A 19,489-nucleotide genomic window follows, 5' to 3' on the forward strand; every position below is an offset into this window, starting at 1 on the left:
GGAGCGAGACCGCCGCCGCGTCCTGCGCGGGTAACGGCGCCCCCGCGCGCTCGCCCTTGGCCAGCGCGCCGTGACCGCGCCCGGCCGCTCCCCGCGCGTCCCCGCCCGGCCCGCAGCGGCTCCGGCATCGCGGTCGCGCTCGCACACAGACAGGCGCAGGCCGGGTCGTCCTCAGCAGATTCTTTACTGGCACGCTGGTCTCGGCCCCGCGGGGCTCAGGCCTTGGCCTCGATCATGGCCTCCATCATGCGGGCGCTGTTGGTGATGGCCGTGGTCAGGAAGATGAACTTGCACCCTGCAGGAAAGGCCCGTCGGTGCTCCCGAGGGCAGCGCCGGCACTGCCAGCCCCGTCCCCGCGGGCTCCAGCCGTCGCTGAGCACGGAGCACGGAGCCTGCTCGGCTCCTGCCCGCTCCCGGCCCTGCCCAGGCCGCTCCTACCTCTCTCCTTCCCCAGGAAGCGGAGGGCTGCAATCTCAGAGAAGGTGCAGCCCCCCAGGAACACGGCGAGGATGACGCGCTGGCACTCCCAGGCGGGGTTGTCCTCCACAGCGCTGTCTGCATGGGGAAGGGCGCTGTAGGCCATGGGGCAGCCCCCACGAGGAGGCTGTGTGCCAGCGGGCAGCCCCGCCGCCCCCAGCCCCACTACCTGAGACACAGAACTCGTTGCCATTGAGCAGTCGCACGACCTCCTCCAGGCCCTGCCAGCCCCGGCGCTCCAGCACCTGAGAGACAGCCAGGGCAGGGTCGGGCGGGCTGCTGGGCACTGCCAGGGGGCTCGGAGCAGATGGCCACCATCAGCCCCAGCCATGGGCGGAGGGACCCTGCTGGACTCCCCAGAAGGAGGCAGGGCTGAGGGGATGTGCCTGGCTCTCTCCCGCAGCAGATGAGCTCACCTGCTCGATGATCTTGCAGCTCAGGGGCACATAGGCCCCACCAAAGACATAGGCCATGTCCCGAGGCATTTTGAGGTCATACTCGCCATCCAGCCGAGGGATCTGCAGTGGCAGGTGACACCAAGGCTGCACACCAGGCTGCCTGGGGTCTCGTTCCCCCCCAGAGGTGCAGGGGTGAGGAGAGACAGACACTTGGAGCACGGCTCTGTCCCCACTTCCAGCCCCAACATGCCACAGCCAGCATCACATGGCCTGGTGGGCTGTGCAGCAGGGGCCAGGGACAGAAATGTCCCTGAAATGTCCCAGAAAGGTCACCTTGTCAGCACCCTGGGAGCTCTGCCTAAGGATGGAGGACACAGAGCTGTGTGCCCAGTGCTACTGCAGAGCCCCAGCATTCACAGGGCCAGGGCAGAGTGGGAAGCTGGCAGTGGCCCCCAGCCCCAAGGAGAAGCCCGTGGGCTGCCCAGAGCAGCTGCAGCAGCTCTGGCCCTGACCTGTGTCCCGCCAGCACCCCTTGAGGACATACCAACCCCAGCTTCTTGCTTATGGCTCGGAAATTACTCTTCCTGGCCAAAGAATTGAATGCATCTGTGATCTTTCCTGGAAAACATGACAAGGAGAAACATCGTGAGAGACTCTGTCTGGATGCCAGAGCCAGGCTGGCAGAGGTGTGCAGAGCTGTGTGCTCTGGAGAATGGCTGTGGTGGGTGCCAGCCCTGGTGCCCCCAGAGCAGAGCCCCCTGCCCTGCCAGCAGCACCATCACTGCAGACACGTTTGCCACGAGCCTCCAGCCAGGCCTGGGCCAGCAGCTCCCCTTCCCAGGCTCCAGGGACACGGGGCAGGGGCTGCTCACCTGCAGCACGGTCTGTCACCAGCTTGCTGACTTTGCTCTCCACGGCTGTCAGGGTCTCCCCAGCTGCCTGCTCGGTCAGCAGCCCGATGCGCTTGAGGTTGTGGAAGGTCAGCAAGTGCTCGGGGCCGTAGCTCTGTGAGCAGGGAGCAGCATCAGCGTGGGCCCCTCTGCGAGCACGGGCAGCACCCGGCTGGCCCCTCTGCACAGCCTGCTCAGAGCCCCAGCAGGCACAGGGCAGGGGCAGGTGGAGCCTGGCACTCAGGAGGGGCTGTGCAGGCAGGGTCTGTCCTGCGGGACATCCCGGGGCTCAGGAGGGGCTGTGCAGGCAGGGTCTGTCCTGCAGGGACATCCCGGCTGTGCTGAGGCTCAGGAGGGGCTGTGCAGGCAGGGTCTGTCCTGCAGGGACATCCCGGCTGTGCTGAGGCTCAGGAGGGGCTGTGCAGGCAGGGTCTGTCCTGCAGGGACATCCCGGGGCTCAGGAGGGGCTGTGCAGGCAGGGCCCAGCGCCAGGACGCTGCTGCCCAGCGCCTTGTGGCAGCTCTCCCATGGGGGCACAGCTCTCTGCAGCAGCTCCAGCCCTCACCTGCAGGTACTGGGTTTTCAGGGAGCGGTAGTCCTTGGGGACGAGACCTGCGGGGAGCAGCAGGTGAGCTGTGTGCCAGGCTGGGTGCCCCTGCTGGCCCGGCAGAGCGGGGCACTCACCGTTCTCCGTGATGGACAGGAGGCACATGAGGCGCAGGCTCTCGACGGGGGACACCTGTGGGAGCGGGGTCAGGGTCACCCGTGGGAGCGGGGTCAGGGGGACACCCATGGGAATGGGGGGACACCTGTGGGACCGGGGTTGGGGGGACACCCATGGGAGAGGGGGACACCTGTGGGAGCGGGGTCAGGGTCACCCGTGGGAGCGGGGTCAGGGGGACACCCATGGGAGAGGGGGACACCCATGGGAGCGGGGTCGGGGGGACACCCATGGGAATGGGGGGACACCCGTGGGAGCGGGGTCGGGGGCAGCACGCTGCACGCAGCCGGCAGCCCCTGCTCTCACCTGGCGGTCGATGTGCTCTTCAATGAAGCTGGTGCTCTCACGGATGTCAAAGCCCTCCAGCAAAGCTGTGGCAGGGGCACGGGCAGCATCACCCCAAGGCTCCTGCCAGCCCGCTGGGCTGGGCTCTGGGCTCTGCTGCCCTCCCAGCACCCCAGGGAATGGGCCCCCAGCCCACCACACAGTCCCTCTCAGAGAGTGCAGCCTGACCCCACTTAGGAGGTTGAGACACCCCCGAAAGAAGGGTCTGGGAGGACAGGGGCCACACAGGGAACACCCAGGCATGAGGGTGGGCCTGGGGCAAGTGGGGCCATGGCTCAGCCTGGGGAGAGGCAGGCACAGCTGGAGCAGCACTCACAGTGTTCAGCCTTGATGGTCTCTTGGAAGTCCTGCTTGGTTTTCTTTTTCATGATAGATTCACAGGCACCAATATCTACACAGCCAAGAGACATTGGCTTTGGAGGGCAGAGGGCTCTGCAGGCACTGTCAGCACAGGCCAGCAGCCCCTGCCCTGCCCCTGCAGGGCACATCCTGGCCCCCCAGCCCCAGCAGCACAGCCCCTGAGGGCCCCCTGCCCCTCAGACTCCTACGCAGGCTCAGCAGGCGATGCTCCTGCTTCAGTCCCTTCAGCTCCTGGGACACAAAGTCCTTCATCTGCTTGATGTCCATGCCCCGGCGCCGCTGCGGGAGGGAGAGCAGGGGCTGGTGCTGGCTGCACAGGGCTGGTGGCCAGCCTGCATGGGGGGGTGGTGGCCAGGCTGCGAGGGACAGTGCCACACATCCTAGGGTGACACTCACATCATACTGCGCCTGCAGGTTCCGTGACTTCTGGCTCAGGAAGCCAAACACGCTGGAGAAGTGCTCATTCCGGATCTGGCTGAACACCTGTGCGAGCACCACAGCTGCCAGGGCCCGGCCAGCTGCAGCCCTGGGCACACAGAGCCCAGGGCCAGTGCTCCCCACAGCCTGCACAGCATGCTGGGCACGTGCCACCCCGTGCCTCAGAGCCCTGGCTGGCAGCACAGCAGCTGAGTCCGTGTGTCCCTCTGACCCAGGCCACACCACGGTCTGAGAAATGCTCTTCAGCCCTGCGTCCTCCCCAGCTCAGCAAAAACACTCTCTCTTCCTAGGAACTGTCTAACGGATCTGTCTAACCAGCTACTCGTTTTTAATAAACAGCCTGGGAAAATTAGTTTTGTAACCTGAATGAAAGCCCAAGTGGAGTAATATTTTCACTGTCAAATTCTATAGTAAAATACCAACCTGAATCGTGGCCAGGATGGAATATCACCATGAACCTCGTGACTCAACAGGAGGGTCTTCTGCATTCCTTTCCTATCCTTTTGATTCCCCCCTCATTCCCCACCTCCATCTCCACGGAGATATTTTTGGGTTGATTTTGGTTTGGATTGATTGATATATAATTTTTTTTTTTTGCTTTTTATCTGTGTGCTTTAACCATTTAGAACTTTACCAACAAATTTTGTCGAGCTGCAGCTTTTACATTAAACCTGTTTTTGCGGATACCTGTGCTGGGGATTCCCTCAGTGACCCTAAAACACTCTTTTGTGACACAGCCCTGCATGCAGGCACTCTGACAGGTTCAGAAATGCAGCTGCACCAGGTTTCTCTGCTCTCTGTGCCTGAACCCATGCTCCCAGGGCCCAGCAGCCCCAGCCACTCCTGCTCAAGCTCAGGGGGGGAATGGTCCACTCTGCCCCTCCCACCAAGGGGACTCCCCGAGGCTTGTGAGGACTCACTTTGTCCTGGGAATTGAGCAGCACTTTAATACTCTTGTCGGAAGAGGTGACATCTGGCCCAAAATCCACACTGCCTGCAGGGAAAAGTGAAGATCTGCTTTGTCCCAGACACAGCAACACTCCCACGTGCAGGAGCCTTGCTGCAAGAGGCAGCAGAGACACAGGATGCCAGCCCAGTTTCTTGGTCAGAGTGAGGACTGTCCCTGTGGATGACCTCCAGCAGCACCCCACGCTGGGACTGTCCCTGTGGGAACAGCACCGTGCCTGACAATGCCAGGCACAAACCTGCACAAAACCTGCTGGCCAGGTGAGTGCAGAGCCCCGTGCTGGGGGGGCAGAGCTCCATGCTGGGGGGGCAGAGCCCCGTGCTGGGAGGGCAGAGCCCCGTGCTGGGGGGGCAGAGCCCCGTGCTGTCCCGTGCTGGGGGGGCAGAGCCCCGTTCTGCCCCGTGCTGGGAGGGCAGAGCCCGCGCTGCCCCGTGCTGGGAGGGCAGAGCCCCGTGCTGCCCTCGCCCTCCCCGGGGCACGTACCACACTTGATGCGGAAGGTGTCATCCACGAGCCCCTCGTAGACCACTTGGGAGCAGAGCGCTGTCACGTAGTCGGTGTCTGCAGGGAGAGCCGGAGCCAGGCTGCCCTCCCGCTCCTCCTGCTGCCCCCACAGCTCTCCCTGCCCCTCTGGGACACGTGCTGCCCAGTCTGCCCCCTGCCCACCTCTGTCCATGAGGAAGACGTGCCCAATCTCAGGCTTCCTGCCCTGCCCTTCAGTGTCACTCTCTTCCTCCAGGTCCCGCCAAAGCTCGTAGCTCATCTGTGAGGGGCAGAGGGTGCCAGGGCGGGGGACAGCCTCAGGCTCCCACCCGGGGCCCTGGCACACAGTGGGGCTGACAGCCAAGGCCAGGCACAAACGCTCCCCCCCTCAGAGCACCACACCCAGCCGGCAGCAGCCGTCCCTGCGCTGCCCCCCTTGGCACACGGGACCCCCCAGGCCCGCCCAGGAGGAGGCACAGCACAGTGACAGCTCTCTGCTGATGTGCTGCCACGGGGCTGACAGGGCCAGGTCCCTGCAGGCCGCAGCCCCGATGGGGACCCGGGGCCAGCCCCACCTTGGCACAGCGGCCGATGCCGTAGCTCTTCCCAAAGGGGCCATAGAGCGAGTTCAGCAGCTGCAGGGCTCTGGCAACGGGGTTGATCCAGCGGTGGTCTCCCTCCTGGGGAGCAGGCAGTGAGTGTGGGCAGCTGGCTGGGCAGGGCTGCCAGGGCAGGGGAGCTGGGAATTCACCCTGGCACACAGCGGGAACTGCCCCAAGCTGCCCGGGCAGGGGCACGGGGGCAGAGCCAGCACTGCCCAACAAAAGCTGCCCCCAAGAGCAGACAGGGCTCGTGGTGCAGACTGAGGGCTGAGCAGGGCGGCACACACCTCCTGCTGTCCCCAGCCCCGGTGAGGCACGGGGGCAGGAGGGGCTGTCGGCCCCCCAACGTGTCCCACTGACCAGAAAGTAGTCGCGGAAGAACTCGGGCAGCTCCATGCTAATGATGTCCTCATCCAGGGGCAGCAGGTAGAAGGACCATTCATCGCAGGTGACATCTGTGTTTGGGACAGGGACAGGGGACAGTAATGCAGCCCTGGGCAGGAAGAGCCCCAAGAATCACAGCAGCCCCAACACAGGGCTGTGGAGCTCCAGACAGGATGGGCGGCAGGACCCTCTCTCCTCTCCCCGGGCAGAAGAGAGGGGCCGGTGCTGTGTGGGCACACATCTGCCTGCAGGCTGGCAGCCAGCCCCGAGAGAACCCGTGTTCCCTGCCCACCCTCCTGTCCTGCCCACGCGGGGAGCCCAGCACTGGGATGTGACTGGGATCCTGTGGTGTCAGCTCTCCCGAGCCAGCCCGGCAGCCCCACTCACCACCAAAGACCCCCTCTTCCTCCAGCACCATCTCGCAGGCATAGAACTGGAAGGGAAGGGGACACCCTCAGGGCCAGGCAGGCTCTGGGCAGGAAAAGCTCTGCAGGGGCCCAGCGCCTTACAGGCATCACAACACTTGGGTTTACTTAAACATTTCTGGGTTAAAAACAAGCAATTTTTGGCGCCTGTAGAAGGGTGGAAAGTGCAAAGGCTGGGCGGGCAGAGTGTGACGGGGGAATGGGCAGCACCGTGGGTCCCACTGACCTTCTGGGGACTGAAGATGATTTTGTACTTCCTGCTCCTCCCCGACATCTTGTCAGCGTTGACAATATCTGCGGACACCCCGCAGAGCCCCTGCACAGCCGCCCCCCGCGCCCGCCACCGCTCCCCCCGGCCCGCTCACCCCGGGCACGGGTGCGATCCCGGGAGCGGCGCTCGCCCCGCGCCCCTCGAGCGGGGCACCGGCCCCGGCTGGGGGCCAGCCGCACTCACCGGCGATGAACCTCATGGTCCTGACCCGCGGCCGCACCAGGAAGCAGAACCTGCACCAAAGGGGCCGGGGCCGCTCGCACCGGGCCGGGCCGGGCCGCGGGACCCTCCCCGCCCCGCCCGGCCCCTCCCGGCCCCGCCCGGGCACTCACTGGTCGCTGGCGCCGGGGCCCGGCCGTGTCTCCACCTTGTACAGCTTGTCCACGTCGTGCTGCTGCGGGGACAGGGCGCGGGGTGGGCGCGGGCGGCGGCGGCGGGCGGGGGCGGCCCGAGCGGCCCCGCGGTACCTTCAGGATGGACACGTTGGCGATGCGGTCCAGCGGGCTCATCAGGTCGGCCTCGATGAACAGGTCCTTCTTGCCGGGGAGCTGCGGGCAGGCGGGCATGGGCCGGCACCCGGCGGCTGCCCCGAGCCGCGCCAGCCCCTGCTCCCCACCCCCGCCCGGGGCCGGTGCCGATCCCGCCGCCCCCCTGCGCCCGCTCCGGTGCGGGATGCCCCCCGGACCTGCTCCAGCAGGTAGACGAGCTGGTCTCGCGCCAGCCGCTTCAGGATGCCGAAGTCCGGCGGCTCGGGCGCGTCGCGCCGCCCGGCGAGGGCCATGGCGGGGGCCGCGGCGGCACCGGAACGCCCGGGCGCGGGCGGGCGCCGGCGGAACTCGGCGGCGCGGAACCGCGCGATACCATGGCAACGCAGGGACGCCGAGATCTGAGCACGTTTATTGGCCGAGGAGGGCGCGGCCCCGGTCACGTGGGGACGGCGCGCTCCTCGAACAGGCGCTGCAGCGCCCCCTCCAGGGCCGCGCTGGTCCCGCGCAGCCCCGACACCACGCGCGCCGCCCACCGGAAGTACTCCTGCACGCGCTCCTCCGACCACCCTGTGGGGACACGCGCGACGTCACTTCCGGCTCCGCCCCACCGTGGCCGCGCGCGCCGCCCGGTGCCGGCCCCGCACACACGGACACACTGCCCCGCCTCCCGCCACTGCCGGCCCGCCCCAGCGCGGCCGCGGGCCCCTCTGTGCCCCGGCACAGCCAGCAGCACCAGCCGCGCTGCGGGCCGGGACGGCGGGGCCTGTGCCCGGTGCCACTGCCGCCGTGCTCCCTGCGCCCCCGGGCCCGGCGCTGCTCAGGGGGCTCGGCAGGCACCTTTCGGGGTGCAGCGGTTCAGGTCCCGCAGGTTGTGCAGCTTGTCCGCCAGCTTGACCAGCTTGGCGCGGCGGCTGCAGGCGGGAGCGCGCTCGATCTGCAGCCGCTTGCGCTCCATCTTGGGCAGGCTCTTGTCGTCCGTCACCTCCTCCACCACGCGCCGCACCTCGGCACCGAACCGCTCCTCGATCTCCGAGAACGTGGTGTCCGTGTCCTCCACGGTGTCGTGCAGCAGGGCGGCCTGCGGCGAGGAGAGGACGAGGGGGGCTGCAGGGCTCGTGGCGAGCCGCAGGGAGCAGGCAGGGCAGGGCAGGGCAGGGCGGGCGTTACCTGCAGCACCACCAGGTCCGTCACGCCGGCTTCATGCGCCAGGATCCTGGCCACGGCTGCAGCGAGAACGGAAAGGTGGGAGGAGGCAGCGGGGACCGGCAGCTCCGGGCCCGGACACGGGGGCTGCGCCGCACGGTGGGCAGCGAGGCTTCCCCGAGGCCAGCCCTGGGCAGGGGACACCCCGCGGGCTGCTGTGCGGTGAATCCTTCGGCCGGACAGGCAGGAAGGTCCCAGGGGCTGGCAGTACCCCCCGAGTGTGGGCTGTCCCCGGGCCTGGCAGATGCGACTGCGGGACGGGGACCCTTCAGCAGCTCCCACGGGCCCCAGGCACGGCAGGGCCACAGGCGGGGCAGCTCCACGCAGACCCGGGGCCGGGGCTGCTGTGCTTCGGCAGCTGTACCCCTATCGGGCCGAAGGACAAGGCACTGGAGAAGGGACATGGCTGTCTCCCGGGACCAGGGTGAGGGGCTCCCGGGGGTCGGCAGCGCGCCGGGGCAGGAGGGGTCCCAGGGCGAGCGGTGCGCTGGGAGAGAGGGGCCGCGGGGGTCTCCCGGAAGCGGGACGCGGTGCCGGGGGGGTTCCGCACCGATGGGGTGGTTGATGTAGGGGGTGCCCTCGGGATCCATTCGCCGCTGCTCCTTGTGTTTCCTGGCTGCAAAGTCCACGGCCTCCAGCAGCCGCGCCACCTCGGAGCCCATCCCCGCGTCCTCGGAGCCCATCCCCGCGGCCTCGGAGCTCATCCCCGCGACCTCAGAGCCCGCGGCTGGCGCGACGGAAGCGGCACAGGCGGAGGCGGGCCCCAAGTGCATTTATTGCGCGCCGGGCCCCGGCCCGCCCCAGCCCCGCGGCAGCCGGTACAGCAGCGTCCCGTCAGGGGCGCGCACCTCGCGCCCGTCCCCCGCTCCCCGACCCGGCGGCGGTGCCGTGGCGGCGGCGCTCAGCGCCCGCTGGTCCTGCCGCAGGCGGCGGCGCGGAGAGGGACAGCCGCGGCTCCGCAGCACCCGCCGCACCACGTCCGTGCTGACGCCGAAGCCCTGGGCCAGGCGCTCCAACGGCCACTCCTCGGGCAGCTCCCGCCGCAGGAACCTGCGGGCACGGGCACGGTCACCGGGCCGGTCGGCGGGCGCGGCGCGGCCCGCCCGGTCCCGCGCTCACCGCAGCTGCTCCATCGCCTGCCAGGTCAGGGCGCGATCGGGGGCTCCGCGTCCCCCGCCCAGCTCCCGCCGTAGCCGCTCCATCCGCGCCGCCGCCCGCCGCCGCCGCGCCCTGCGGGAACACGCGTGAGCGCCCGGGCCCGCGCAGGCCCCGGCCGCGGGCCAGCCGCTCCGCACCTCTGCGTCTCCTCCAGCGCCGGGTCCGGCGGCTCCGGGTCCCCGGGCCAGGCCGCCGCCGCCCGCCGCGGGGCCCGGGCGAGGAGCGGCACGGCCCGCAGGGCGCGCTGGAGCAGCCCCGCCATGGCCCGGAACAGGCCCGGGCACGGGCGGGGCCGGCGCGGAGGAACGGCCCCGGCGGGGGAGGCGAGCTTCCGACGGGTCCTGAGCGAGGTGGCCTCCGGAGGGCTTCACCGGTGGCTGTGGGTCACAGACAGCAGTGCAGCGGGCAGGGCACAAGCACCAGTCCCCGGCCCTGGCAGACGTGAAGGTAGCCGGGGCAGGTGGCCGGACCCGTGCTGGGCCCAGGCTCTGGTCAGGGGGTTCAGCAGCAGAGAGTTGATGGAGGCAGCCAGCAGCTGTCCTGGTTTCATCCAGCAAGTCCTGGTTCTCACACAAGCACACTCGGGAGGAAGGCTGAGCCCTTGGCCACATTACCTGTGCTTTTCAGGCTGTGAATTTGTGGGGCGCTGGCATGGTGCGACACAGTGGCACGGCGAGGCTCTGCCATGGTGTGAGGCGTGCGTGCGCTGCACCTGAGTGGCAGTGGCGATGGGAGCCTCCTGGACCACAGCACAGCTGAAGATGCTGTCACTTGGGGCCTGCACTGGGCTGGCTGGGGAAGCTGGGGGACAGCTGCCCCCATCGGAGGATGACAGACTACCAGCATCACCTGGAACAGCACAGATAGGTGTGGGGCTGTGCAGAGCCAGCAGCTCTGCAGGTCAGCAGCTCCCACTGCCCTTCCTGGTGGGGTTTGGTCCTGGCAGCTCCTCCTCTGTCCCTGCTCCCCGGGTCCTGAGGCTGCAAAGTGGATGAAGCCAATGCCAGGGAGCTGGGCTGGGCGAGGATGGAGGGAGAGAGCATGGGCAGGGAGCAGTGTGGTGGGAAGAGACTGGGGGCTACGCTGTGTCACCATGTCCCCTCTGACCCCCAGGAGCTAATACACCCCTTTGACTTTCTTGGCTTCTCATGCTACCCCATGCCTGCACATCACCCCTTGATCCTGGGAAACCACCCATGATTCTCCCCTGTCCCTGCACAAGGGATCTTCAAGCCTCAGAGATTCCCAGTGGTCACCAGTGCCCCAAGTAGAGCACAGTGACCCTTTTGCAGTGTCCCAGCACCCCTGAGAGCTCCATCGAGCCCACCCATTCCTCCCACCCTGGCAAGGCGGCAGCATCCAGGGGAAGGTGACGTGTACTTACAGCCTTCAGCCTGGCTTGCGGTGCCAAGGAGGCACTGCTCTCTCAGCTGCTGCCCCCTGGGGTGGGCGCAGGGCTGGGGGAGCGCTGCCCCCACTGCCTGGCCCTGCAGCCAGCCCCCGCCCTGCGCCCGGGGGCCCTTGTGCCGCGCGTGGTACGGGATGCTCTGGCCTCGAATGCAGAGGGTCTCCGTGTTCTTGAGACCTGGGCCTGGCACGTGCTGTGGCACACCCTGGGCTGTAGGGCTGGGTACGACCCTGTGTCCCAAGGGCGGAGCTGGGACTCCCAGGAATGAGAAAAGCATCATTAAATCGTGGGTGTTGTGCTCCCCGAAGACATCCCAGGGAAACGGCAGCTGGAAGGAGGGAAGGAAAATGGCCATGGCTTACTTCTGTAGGCCTTGGCAGGAGATGAGAAAGAGTCTCTAGTCACACCCAGGTGCACACTTTGTCCCCAGCACCATTCCAGACTCATCATCCTGAAGGCACAGCAGAGATGCTCAGTGCCCGACCCTGTGCCAATCCACTTCTCTGTGGGGTGGCTGTGGGCAGTGCCATTACCTGCACACAGGGTCTCTGGGTGTCAGCCACGGGGAGCAGCCGGGAAAGCAGCTCGGTGATGCCCAGGCCTCGGATCTGCTTCTCACGCAGCAGCAGAGCATTCACTCTCCTCTTCTCTTCATGTTCCACAATGTTCTGGGGCTTCAAGGAGTTGTACTGTATGCGCTGCACCTCGGCAGAGAAACACCTGAGCTATAGCAAAGCTGAAGCTGGGATAATGCACAGGTGAGACAGAGCCGTGAGCTGCCCCAACCCTGGGGACAGTTACAGTCTCAGGGGGACAGAGATCCCAGTGAGAGCCAAAGTGGAAAGGCACAACACTGGTGCTTGCAAGTAGTGCCAACACAAGTTGTTGACTCTGACCTTCAGGCAGGGAGTCAAACTGGAATTTCTGCTCCATGGGTGCACCAATGGCTCAGCACAGCTCCCAGAGCCATATCAGTGACTTAGCCCATGGACAGTGCTGACAGTGACGTACCTTTCTGTCCCATGACTTGGTGCTTCTGTAGGAAAGGTGGGTTGTAGGACCTGTGCTTTTATTGCTCTCTGTTTTCTTCTTCCTGATAGCTTCCAGCTTTTCATTTTTCAGGCGCATCTCCTCCAGCTGCTGCCTGCCACAGAACAGCACAGTCACTCACTGGCTCAGAGCCACAATAGCAAAAGGCTGTGGGGCAGATTTCAACCTGAGGACATTTTCTGCAGGCCCATGTTCTGTATGAATAGCCCATAATAGAAGTGGGCCAAGAGAGGGAATAGGAAGCTTGTAAAGAAACTTTTAAAAAGAGAGATGCCCTTGGATTAGGCTGTGTTTGCCAAAAGGGAGGGGGACCTTTGGGAAATGGTGTCTTCAGGGTCCAAAAGTCAATGGAGTACTGCCCTTTCCTCTCTGGAGTCCATCCAAAAGGAGCCACTTTGCTGTGGTGCCACAGCACGTGCAGGCTCCTTCCTTTCCCGTCCCACTCTCCCTGCTTTCTTACACCTGCCAAGCAGCAGGGTTGCTCCCCCCGAGGGATCAGGAGCGAGTGGTCTCCATGCCACCTGTGAGAAGTGGGTTTCCACAGGAGCAGCATACCTGGCATACTCTTCTCTTGCCTTGGATGCTGCTGTATCCTGGAAGAGGGACCTGCTCTGCTGGAAGAATGGCTCATACTTCTCTGTCCCAGGTGCTGGGTAGATGCGCCGGAACCCCCCCAGGTGCTCGTTCTCATAGGTTTCAGCCTGTGCCAGCCAGGCAGCCTGGCTGCTCTCCTGCTCCTTGCGCCTGCAGCAGGAGAAAGCACAGGGAGCTGTGGAGGGAGGCTCTGGCACAGACAGAGTGCAGGGCTGATGTGCTCAGCGTGTCCCAGAATTATCCCAGGACTCCTGACAGAAACAGCAGCTGGAGAGAGCCACGCCCTGCCTGCAAGACAGTAGGCTCACTGAACACGGGCTTGTGAAAGGACATAGGGCAGACAGAGGAATGGGAAACCCTCAGTCCTGGAAAGGACCCCTGCCGCGAAACAGGGTACCCCCAGTTCCTGAGGCAGGGCTGTGGTTCCTCATGTGAGCATCCCTGCCAGCCCCGGATGCTGGCACTGCCCATCCCCAGCAAAAGAGATCACAAGCAGGTGCAGCTTGGGGAGACCTCTGTCAGGGCCTAGAGCACAGGGTGTCACAGATCTCCTGGCACCCAGAGAGCAGCCCTGGCTCCTCCTTGCAGGATGCAGATGGCTTGGGAGAGCTCAGAGGCTGCACAGTGCCATAGGCTCTGGGAGCTTCCAGCAGCCAGCCCTGGTGTTATCCTGCTCTGTCATGCTCTGTCTTTGCTCCTTGGGACCTGCAGCACCCTGGACAATCAGCAATACCTGGACTCCCAGGGAGTCTGGTTGGCCTGAAGGAGCCGCTCCTTTACCCGCCGCTTGTCTTCCTCCAGCACCTTCTTTCTGTCACAGGCGTGCACGTTGATCAGGTTGAAGGTGTCACACAGAAGGGCATCCTTCACCTCATGGTCTAGCTGAGAATCTGTGTTGAAGCTGGGAGAGTGGTTCACCTGCCAAGACAAGCAGGTAACCTAACCTGGCACGGCAGCCACGCCCCAGGACGCTCTGCTCCCTGCCAGAGACAGGAAGCCACACACAGCACTCTCTCCTGCAGTGTGTTGCCCACTTGTGCCACAGGTCACTGGATCCCACCCCACAGGACGCAGGCAGGGGGCAGCTGTCACAAATTCAGGGTGCTCCCAGGACAAGGGGTCTGAAGGCTTGGGAAACTCCCTGTTGTTAGATGGTGTGCAGGAAATGGGTTCTCTTGGATCCTGCTCACAGCAGGTTGTTTGCCTTCACGGCCTGCTTAATTCTGTGAGCAAGGTGGCCCTTTTGAATCAAACAAATCCTGTTATCCCAAACCCCCTGTCCTAGTCACCCAGCTGTGAGCTCTCCACTCCTCCCTCACCTCCAGCAGCCATGGCTTCAGCCTTCTATCCAGCAAAATGTCAAAGCCCAGGATTTCAAAGCAGGCACAGCCAGTAGTGCGGTTGGAGAAGCAGCTCTGGTAATGGTGTTTCAGCACAGGGTGAGCCGAAATCAGTGTCTTTATAACAATGTCATCAATATCTGCCCAGAGCTTTGATGTGTCATAGTTGTGCTTTGCCATCCAGGCATTCAGGGTGGACAGTTTCCTGTGTGGGAACAGTGGGTGATAAGGGCTCAGCTGTGTCACCCCAGGAAAGCTGAGGTAAACCAGTGTCCCCAGGCAGTGTTCCTGCAGTGCTGGGACATGCCAGTACCTCTTGCTGCCCACCATATCGTCCTTGATGAAGTTCTCATTGTGTTTGTTGATTGCATAATTGGTCAGGTGCATGCAGATGTCACCCTGGCAGGGAACCACAAGAGATGTTTGTTCACTCTGAACCACTGAGCAAGAACAGGAACAGCCCCACCAGACACTCCCAAGTTCTTTTCTGCCTGGAGCATGGGCAGAGTAGGAATGGTGTGGAATTGAGCATTCTTATCAGGGCCAGAAGCAGAACATGCTGCCCAGAGACACCAGGGGTGGGGGCAGGCTTCGCTCTGCAGGTTTTCAAAACCTGATCGGGTGAGACCCTGAGAAACCAGATACAAATTTACTGTTGACCAGGTTTTCAGCATGAGGTTGGAGACCTTCCAAGGTTCCATCCAAGCAAACAATTCCATGATTCCATGTAACGCCAGTGAACAGCCCAAATGTGGGGCCTTGGGGTAGATGTACTGTCCCTCCTGAAACACCTCCTGTGAGGAGGAGGAAGGGGTACAGAGGAAGAACAGGAAAGCATCAAGCTGGGACTCCTGCAACCCCCAATACCTGCCTTTTCAAGGCCTGGAATGCCCCCAGGAGAAGTTAAGGACTGATACCTACAGATACTATATGAGTTTTTTTAAAACTTCCTCTTTACCAGGTTTCTCGTGCTGTTATCGATGTACCTCATGGTGGCAAACCGGGCCAGGCCCTCCTTGTAGAGAAAGATCTTCAGAGGGTCACAGGATGTGACCAGCACGTAGATGCGCATGTCAAACTTGAAGCCATCGATGAGGAAGGGCTGACAGGAAAGAGGCAGGAGCAGGAGTGAGCTGAGGAACTGCTCCTCTGCCTGTGCTGCTCAGCAGAGGGACAAGCTTTGTCTGAGTCCCCGATGTGCCACAGCCACACCAACACCTCCAGCAGGCCTGAGGAGACCCAGGGAGCATGGGGCATGTGGAATCCTACCCCAGTGTTCCGGGACTGTCCCAGTACCTCAGAGATGTACTGCTGACAGATCATGCGTTCCCCGTGCTTGATCTCCTCTGGGTGGTGGGTTATGAAGATCCCTCTTCCCTGGCAGCTGTTGTCAGGCTTGCAGATGAATGTTCTTGCTTTCCTCATGGATCTATAGGCAAGGAATTCTCCGTAGCTGTGCAAGAGAGGGGTGACTATCACCAGCTGCAAAAAACACCCCTCTGAACTCTCTCCTAACAGCTGGGTACTGAAGCCATGGTGCTGCAGGCCAGCACACGCTGAACTTCTGCAGGGGATTAACTGAACTCCTATTCCTAATCTATAGGAGTCACAGACTGGTCCCTGTGTGACCCGACCCAGCCTCCCCATCCCTCCTTTTCCCTGCACACATCTCCAGCTCTGCTGGGAGGTTTGTGGAAGAGGTCACGGCGGTGCATGCCAAAGCAAGTGCAGCTTTGGGCTTTGGTGCCCAGAGAAAGCAGGCCAGCAGCCCCCCTGCCCGTGTCCCCCATCCCCACGGCACTGTCCCACACCACTCACTCGGCTGGCAGGCACCATGTGCGGGGGAAGATGTTGTACTCCTTGGGGAAGAGCCGGAGCATGCGGTTCAGGTTGCGAGCCAGCAGGTCCTTGCGGCACAGCTCGATCATGCCTGGGAAGTGGTTGATTTTCTGAAAGTGGTGCAGAAAAACCCCAATCAGCAGAGCCCTGCGGGGATGTATTCTCCCAGCCCTGAGGAGAGCCTGTGCATGGAGAACCAGCAGTGAGAGGGAAGCCAGGCCTGTGGCTGCCTTGAACTACTGCTGGGGGGTGAGACTTGCTACAGCTGCTTTATCTGGGCTTCACTACTGATTTATCTGCCTATTCCATCTTAGCCCTGGAGCAGCATAAGAGCTGTTTATTTCACAGCACATCACAGGGCCGGAATGGTGCTGCTCCCACCACAGCTGCTGAATGCTGCTGATGACACCAGCCAGGGGACACGGCACAAGCAATGGCATCTGACCCTGCGCCCTGGAGCTGAGGCACAGATGGCACAGGGCACTGCTTTGGGTGCTTCTGTTTCACTCTGCCACATGCTGTTCCACAGACAGCCCTGTGTCCCGAGCAATGCCTGCTGGGCAGCTGTTCTGTTTACCTGGAAGCGCTTCATTTCCATGAGGCGCTCCAGAGTGACCGTGCTGTCCGTCCAGTACACCGTCCAGTCCTCGTGCTCGGCCGCCTCCTTCAGCCCGCAGTGCTGCGCCGCCCGCCGCACTGTGCCAAGGCAAGCAGTGACAGGGCCAGCCAGGGAGCCACGGGCAGGGGCTGACAAACCCCAGGAACCAGGGAGGGAGTGTGAAACACATCTCTGCCCGAGGGGCTGACACACAGGGGCTGACAAAGGCCCAGAATAACAAGGGATGGAGTATGCAGCTCTCCCGCCTGCAGTTCCCCTCTCAGAGGTACAACGTATTGGCATGACCCCTTGGAAGGTGTCAGGAACACCAGTTTTATCTGGCCAACCCCCAAGCCTCTGGCTGCAAGTGTTCTGGGAACTCTTAACGCTCTAATCCCACCTGTCCTGAGGTGCCAGGGCCCCTCCACAGCAGGACCGAACTTCCCAAGGGTCTTACACCTCACAGGCAGATACAAGTGTTGTGAAGGTGTGAATTTAATCTCCCAAATCAGAGGTCTTTCAGCAGAACACAGCTCTGCAGGAAAAGGTCTCTGCTGGGATGGTTCATGCTAGTGCCAAATATAAATTTGGCAGGGCTGATGGGCATCCATGCACACCAAGATCCCTTAGCAAAGTAGATTAATAACAGCCCTCAAGGGCCAGGAGTTTGTTCTTTCAAGATCCAGCTTGTGGAAGGAGAGTGGGAGGGGAGAGTGGACCAGCTCCCTGGGGTCCCCAGGGATGAACAGCACAGGGAGAGGCTCCGGGTACAGATCCTGCCTGTTCACCACCAGCTTCACCCTAAACAGCTGACAACCCTCAGGTCCTGTCTCCAAGCCTAGGTGCTCCTTTGCACTGTACCTGATGGAACCCTTCTTGCCTATTTTAGCAAGACAGCTGGCAAACACAAGTGTGGGGGATGTTCAGGGCTCATGCTGCTGTTGCACATTTTTAATCGGGAGAAATCTCAGTCCAAAGTGTGACAAATTCCCCACTAACTCGAGGGCCCTCGAGGGCTGGCAGCAGTAAATAAACCAGTGGGAACTGGGTGCCAGCAGTGCTCCTGGTTGGGCAGCACCTGGGGAGCCTGCGGGTCCCCTCCCCTCTGACTTACCACTGTCGTACTTGCAGCCGCTCAGGTTGATGGAGGGGACACTGGAATAGAGACGAGATGACAGTATCTCAGCGAGGCACCGGGCAGGGGACGGACTGGGCACACAGCCCCGATGCCCCACACACACAGAGCACACCGGGCAGGCTGACCGAGCCAGCCCGGTTCCCTGCGGCCCTAGGCAGGCGGGCAGGCTGCTCCTGGGCACGGAGCGTGCCTGGCTGTGTCACACAGGGGATCCTTGGGGCACTGCCAGGGAACACTATTTATTTTGGGTCAGCGGGACCCCACACTGCCTCCCGGGGGCTAGGGAGCGCCGGGCACCGCCTGGGCACTGTCCCACGGCTGGGCTGGGGCCGGGACCGAGCGCCAGTGAGGCAGCGGGAGGCGCCGCCGGGAGTGGCCGGACGGGCTCCGGCCGGACCCTGCCGGGGCTGCGGCCCCGCACTCGCCTGCGCTTCCTCCGCGGCTCGGGTCCGGCGGGAGCAGCGGGGCGGTCCGCGGGGGCCGCGGCGATGGGCGCCTCCTCGCTCGGAGGGGTTTCCGGGGACGGGCCCAGGCCCACGCTGCCCCGGCCGCCACCGCCCGCCGCCGCCATCGCACCGCTCCCGGCTCCGCCGCGTTCCCATGGCGACCGCACCACAGAGCCGGGCACCGTGGCCAGAGCGGCCTCGCGCGGTCACGTGACAGTCACTTCCGTGTCCTCCACCCGCAGCGCCCCCTGCCGCTCACGGTGCGCTTAGCCCTGCAGCGGCCCGGCCGCCACCCGTGCACCGGCTTCGCTCTCCGGCCGTTGTCCGTGCCACCACGGCTCCGGCCGCTGTCCGTGCCACCACGGCTCAGCGCTCCAGCAGCCGCGCCAGCTCCCCGCCCAGGTGCAGCAGTTCGGGCTCGGGCAGCAGGTGCTGGCGGATGGCGCTCAGGGCCTGCTCTTCGGTGATGTTCCGGTAGAGCGGCTCGGTGGGCAGCGGCAGCAGTCCCGCCAGTTCGCACAACGCCACGGCGAAGGGCTCCCCTGCCTTGGGGCCGAAGAGGGGCCGGCGCGCCCAGAGCAGCACCCGCAGCCCGCGGCCACCCCCGGCCCCGGGCCCCGCCGGCGGGTCGCCCCGTGTGGCCAGCACGTTGCAGGCCAGCCCGGCGCCGCCGAGGTGCTCCGCCGCCCGGCACACGGCCCGCGACACCGGCTCCAACGCCGCGGGGTCGGGGGCGAAGAAGAGGAAGGCAGGGGCCGGTCCGGCGCGGAGCAGCGCCAGGCGCGGCCCCAGCGGCTCGGCCGGCGCCTCCTCCAGCGGCAGCGGGCGGTCCAGGTAGAGCCCGTGCAGGTGCAGGTGGTTCACCGAGGCGCCGCCGCCCAGCCCGTTGAAGCCCACGCGAAAGCCGGGGTGGGAGCTGAGCAGCGCCGCCTCCAGCGCCCCGCGCAGCGCCGGGGCCGTCAGCGCCTGCGGCAGCCGCCGCGCCGGCTCCGGCAGCAGCAGCACGTGTCCCCGCTCCAGCGGGCTGGCGTTGATGGCCACCAGCAGCGGCTCCGGTGGTGGCCCCGGGCCCCCGGCGCGGCGCAGGCGGAACAGCAGCTCGGCGGGGCGCAGCCGGGTGAAGTTGAAGGCGGCGGGGTCGAAGGGGTCGCGGAGGCTGCGGACGGGCTGCGGCGGGCGGCGCTCCGCGCTGCGCTGCTCGTTCAGCTGCGCCACGAGGCGCACGGCGCCGGGCAGGACGCGGGTGGGCAGCGGTCCCAGCCGGTACCGGAACAGTCCCCGCTCCATACGGTCGTTCCAGCCCGCCAGCAGCACCCGGTCGAACCGGGAGGGCGCGGAGTCCGGGCCGCCCCAGCCGGCTGCCTGCAGCACGAAGTCCTCCTCGCCGTACACGAACTCCTCAGGGTTCGGTTCGTCCGGCTCCCCGCCCGCGGTCGCCGCCATCTCGGCGGTGGCCGGGCCGGGAG

The 19,489-nt window shown here is 64.6% G+C and overlaps 6 protein-coding genes across 12 annotated transcripts; all 6 read right to left on the reverse strand.

Annotated features, from left to right (window-relative positions):
- Positions 1-165: 165 nt before the first annotated feature.
- VPS33B (VPS33B late endosome and lysosome associated) lies at positions 166-7,600 on the reverse strand. Of its 3 annotated transcripts, none has more exons than XM_050978740.1 (23): positions 7,447-7,600; positions 7,229-7,309; positions 7,094-7,152; positions 6,945-6,994; positions 6,717-6,784; positions 6,453-6,498; positions 6,042-6,136; positions 5,655-5,759; positions 5,263-5,359; positions 5,080-5,157; positions 4,550-4,623; positions 3,588-3,674; positions 3,380-3,470; positions 3,148-3,222; positions 2,793-2,857; positions 2,450-2,504; positions 2,331-2,377; positions 1,748-1,880; positions 1,420-1,493; positions 894-995; positions 647-722; positions 439-555; positions 166-295 (listed from the first exon to the last, which is right to left on the reverse strand). In XM_050978740.1, exons 1-23 carry the CDS (start codon positions 7,540-7,542, stop codon positions 216-218), a joined length of 1,851 nt encoding a protein of 616 aa, XP_050834697.1. In that variant the 5' UTR covers positions 7,543-7,600; the 3' UTR covers positions 166-215. The 3 variants fall into 3 exon arrangements, with proteins under 3 accessions (XP_050834697.1, XP_050834696.1, XP_050834698.1); XM_050978739.1 differs by having other exon boundaries at positions 7,094-7,155; XM_050978741.1 differs by lacking the exons at positions 6,453-6,498; positions 6,717-6,784 and having other exon boundaries at positions 7,094-7,155.
- A 40-nt stretch (positions 7,601-7,640) lies between these two features.
- Positions 7,641-9,225, reverse strand: HDDC3 (HD domain containing 3). The gene is made up of 4 exons (XM_050978745.1): positions 9,003-9,225; positions 8,417-8,472; positions 8,087-8,327; positions 7,641-7,816 (listed from the first exon to the last, which is right to left on the reverse strand). Exons 1-4 carry the CDS (start codon positions 9,223-9,225, stop codon positions 7,686-7,688), a joined length of 651 nt encoding a protein of 216 aa, XP_050834702.1. The 3' UTR covers positions 7,641-7,685.
- NGRN (neugrin, neurite outgrowth associated) lies at positions 9,226-9,885 on the reverse strand. The gene is made up of 3 exons (XM_050978746.1): positions 9,748-9,885; positions 9,572-9,682; positions 9,226-9,502 (listed from the first exon to the last, which is right to left on the reverse strand). The coding sequence occupies exons 1-3, from the start codon at positions 9,870-9,872 to the stop codon at positions 9,226-9,228; spliced, it is 513 nt and encodes a 170-aa protein (XP_050834703.1). The 5' UTR covers positions 9,873-9,885.
- A 24-nt stretch (positions 9,886-9,909) lies between these two features.
- TTLL13 (tubulin tyrosine ligase like 13) lies at positions 9,910-17,899 on the reverse strand. 5 transcript variants are annotated; one of them, XM_050978733.1, is made up of 14 exons: positions 17,554-17,899; positions 16,419-16,537; positions 15,821-15,951; positions 15,299-15,455; positions 14,961-15,104; positions 14,316-14,401; positions 13,982-14,207; positions 13,396-13,580; positions 12,624-12,812; positions 12,030-12,162; positions 11,552-11,716; positions 10,995-11,346; positions 10,225-10,459; positions 9,910-9,987 (listed from the first exon to the last, which is right to left on the reverse strand). In XM_050978733.1, the coding sequence occupies exons 2-14, from the start codon at positions 16,437-16,439 to the stop codon at positions 9,978-9,980; spliced, it is 2,034 nt and encodes a 677-aa protein (XP_050834690.1). In that variant the 5' UTR covers positions 16,440-16,537; positions 17,554-17,899; the 3' UTR covers positions 9,910-9,977. The 5 variants fall into 5 exon arrangements, with proteins under 5 accessions (XP_050834690.1, XP_030084470.2, XP_050834692.1 ...); XM_030228610.2 differs by having other exon boundaries at positions 16,419-17,899; XM_050978735.1 differs by lacking the exon at positions 9,910-9,987 and having other exon boundaries at positions 10,220-10,459; positions 17,554-17,573.
- On the reverse strand, positions 17,798-18,148 carry LOC127060020 (translation initiation factor IF-2-like). Its single transcript, XM_050978747.1, has one exon. The coding sequence runs from the start codon at positions 18,146-18,148 to the stop codon at positions 17,813-17,815; it is 336 nt and encodes a 111-aa protein (XP_050834704.1). The 3' UTR covers positions 17,798-17,812.
- On the reverse strand, positions 17,798-19,466 carry GDPGP1 (GDP-D-glucose phosphorylase 1). Its single transcript, XM_050978743.1, has one exon. The coding sequence runs from the start codon at positions 19,464-19,466 to the stop codon at positions 18,390-18,392; it is 1,077 nt and encodes a 358-aa protein (XP_050834700.1). The 3' UTR covers positions 17,798-18,389.
- Positions 19,467-19,489: the final 23 nt, after the last annotated feature.

This window comes from Serinus canaria, chromosome 10, assembly GCF_022539315.1.
Source record: "Serinus canaria isolate serCan28SL12 chromosome 10, serCan2020, whole genome shotgun sequence".
Classification (NCBI taxonomy): domain Eukaryota; kingdom Metazoa; phylum Chordata; class Aves; order Passeriformes; family Fringillidae; genus Serinus; species Serinus canaria.

Bases quoted from the DNA above. Each gene is read 5' to 3' on its own strand.
- VPS33B (XM_050978739.1), bottom strand. From the start codon at position 7,542: ATGGCCCTCGCCGGGCGGCGCGACGCGCCCGAGCCGCCGGACTTCGGC. The intron at 2,858-3,147 runs GTGAGTGCTGCT...CCCCTGCCACAG, and splicing joins GACCATCAAGGCTGAACACT to CTTTGCTGGAGGGCTTTGAC. The intron at 2,378-2,449 runs GTGAGTGCCCCG...TGCTCCCCGCAG, and splicing joins CCTGTCCATCACGGAGAACG to GTCTCGTCCCCAAGGACTAC.
- HDDC3 (XM_050978745.1), bottom strand. From the start codon at position 9,225: ATGCACTTGGGGCCCGCCTCCGCCTGTGCCGCTTCCGTCGCGCCAGCC. The intron at 8,473-9,002 runs GTGCGGAACCCC...TTCTCGCTGCAG, and splicing joins CTACATCAACCACCCCATCG to CCGTGGCCAGGATCCTGGCG. The intron at 8,328-8,416 runs GTAACGCCCGCC...TCCTCGCCGCAG, and splicing joins CGGACCTGGTGGTGCTGCAG to GCCGCCCTGCTGCACGACAC.
- NGRN (XM_050978746.1), bottom strand. From the start codon at position 9,872: ATGGCGGGGCTGCTCCAGCGCGCCCTGCGGGCCGTGCCGCTCCTCGCC. The intron at 9,683-9,747 runs GTGCGGAGCGGC...GTGTTCCCGCAG, and splicing joins GCGCTGGAGGAGACGCAGAG to GGCGCGGCGGCGGCGGGCGG. The intron at 9,503-9,571 runs GTGAGCGCGGGA...CCGTGCCCGCAG, and splicing joins CAGGCGATGGAGCAGCTGCG to GTTCCTGCGGCGGGAGCTGC.
- TTLL13 (XM_030228610.2), bottom strand. From the start codon at position 16,742: ATGCCAATACGTTGTACCTCTGAGAGGGGAACTGCAGGCGGGAGAGCT. The intron at 15,456-15,820 runs GTGAGTGGTGTG...TCTCTTGCACAG, and splicing joins ACATGGTGCCTGCCAGCCGA to CTACGGAGAATTCCTTGCCT. The intron at 14,208-14,315 runs GTACTGGCATGT...GTTCCCACACAG, and splicing joins GATATGGTGGGCAGCAAGAG to GAAACTGTCCACCCTGAATG.
- LOC127060020 (XM_050978747.1), bottom strand. From the start codon at position 18,148: ATGGCGGCGGCGGGCGGTGGCGGCCGGGGCAGCGTGGGCCTGGGCCCG.
- GDPGP1 (XM_050978743.1), bottom strand. From the start codon at position 19,466: ATGGCGGCGACCGCGGGCGGGGAGCCGGACGAACCGAACCCTGAGGAG.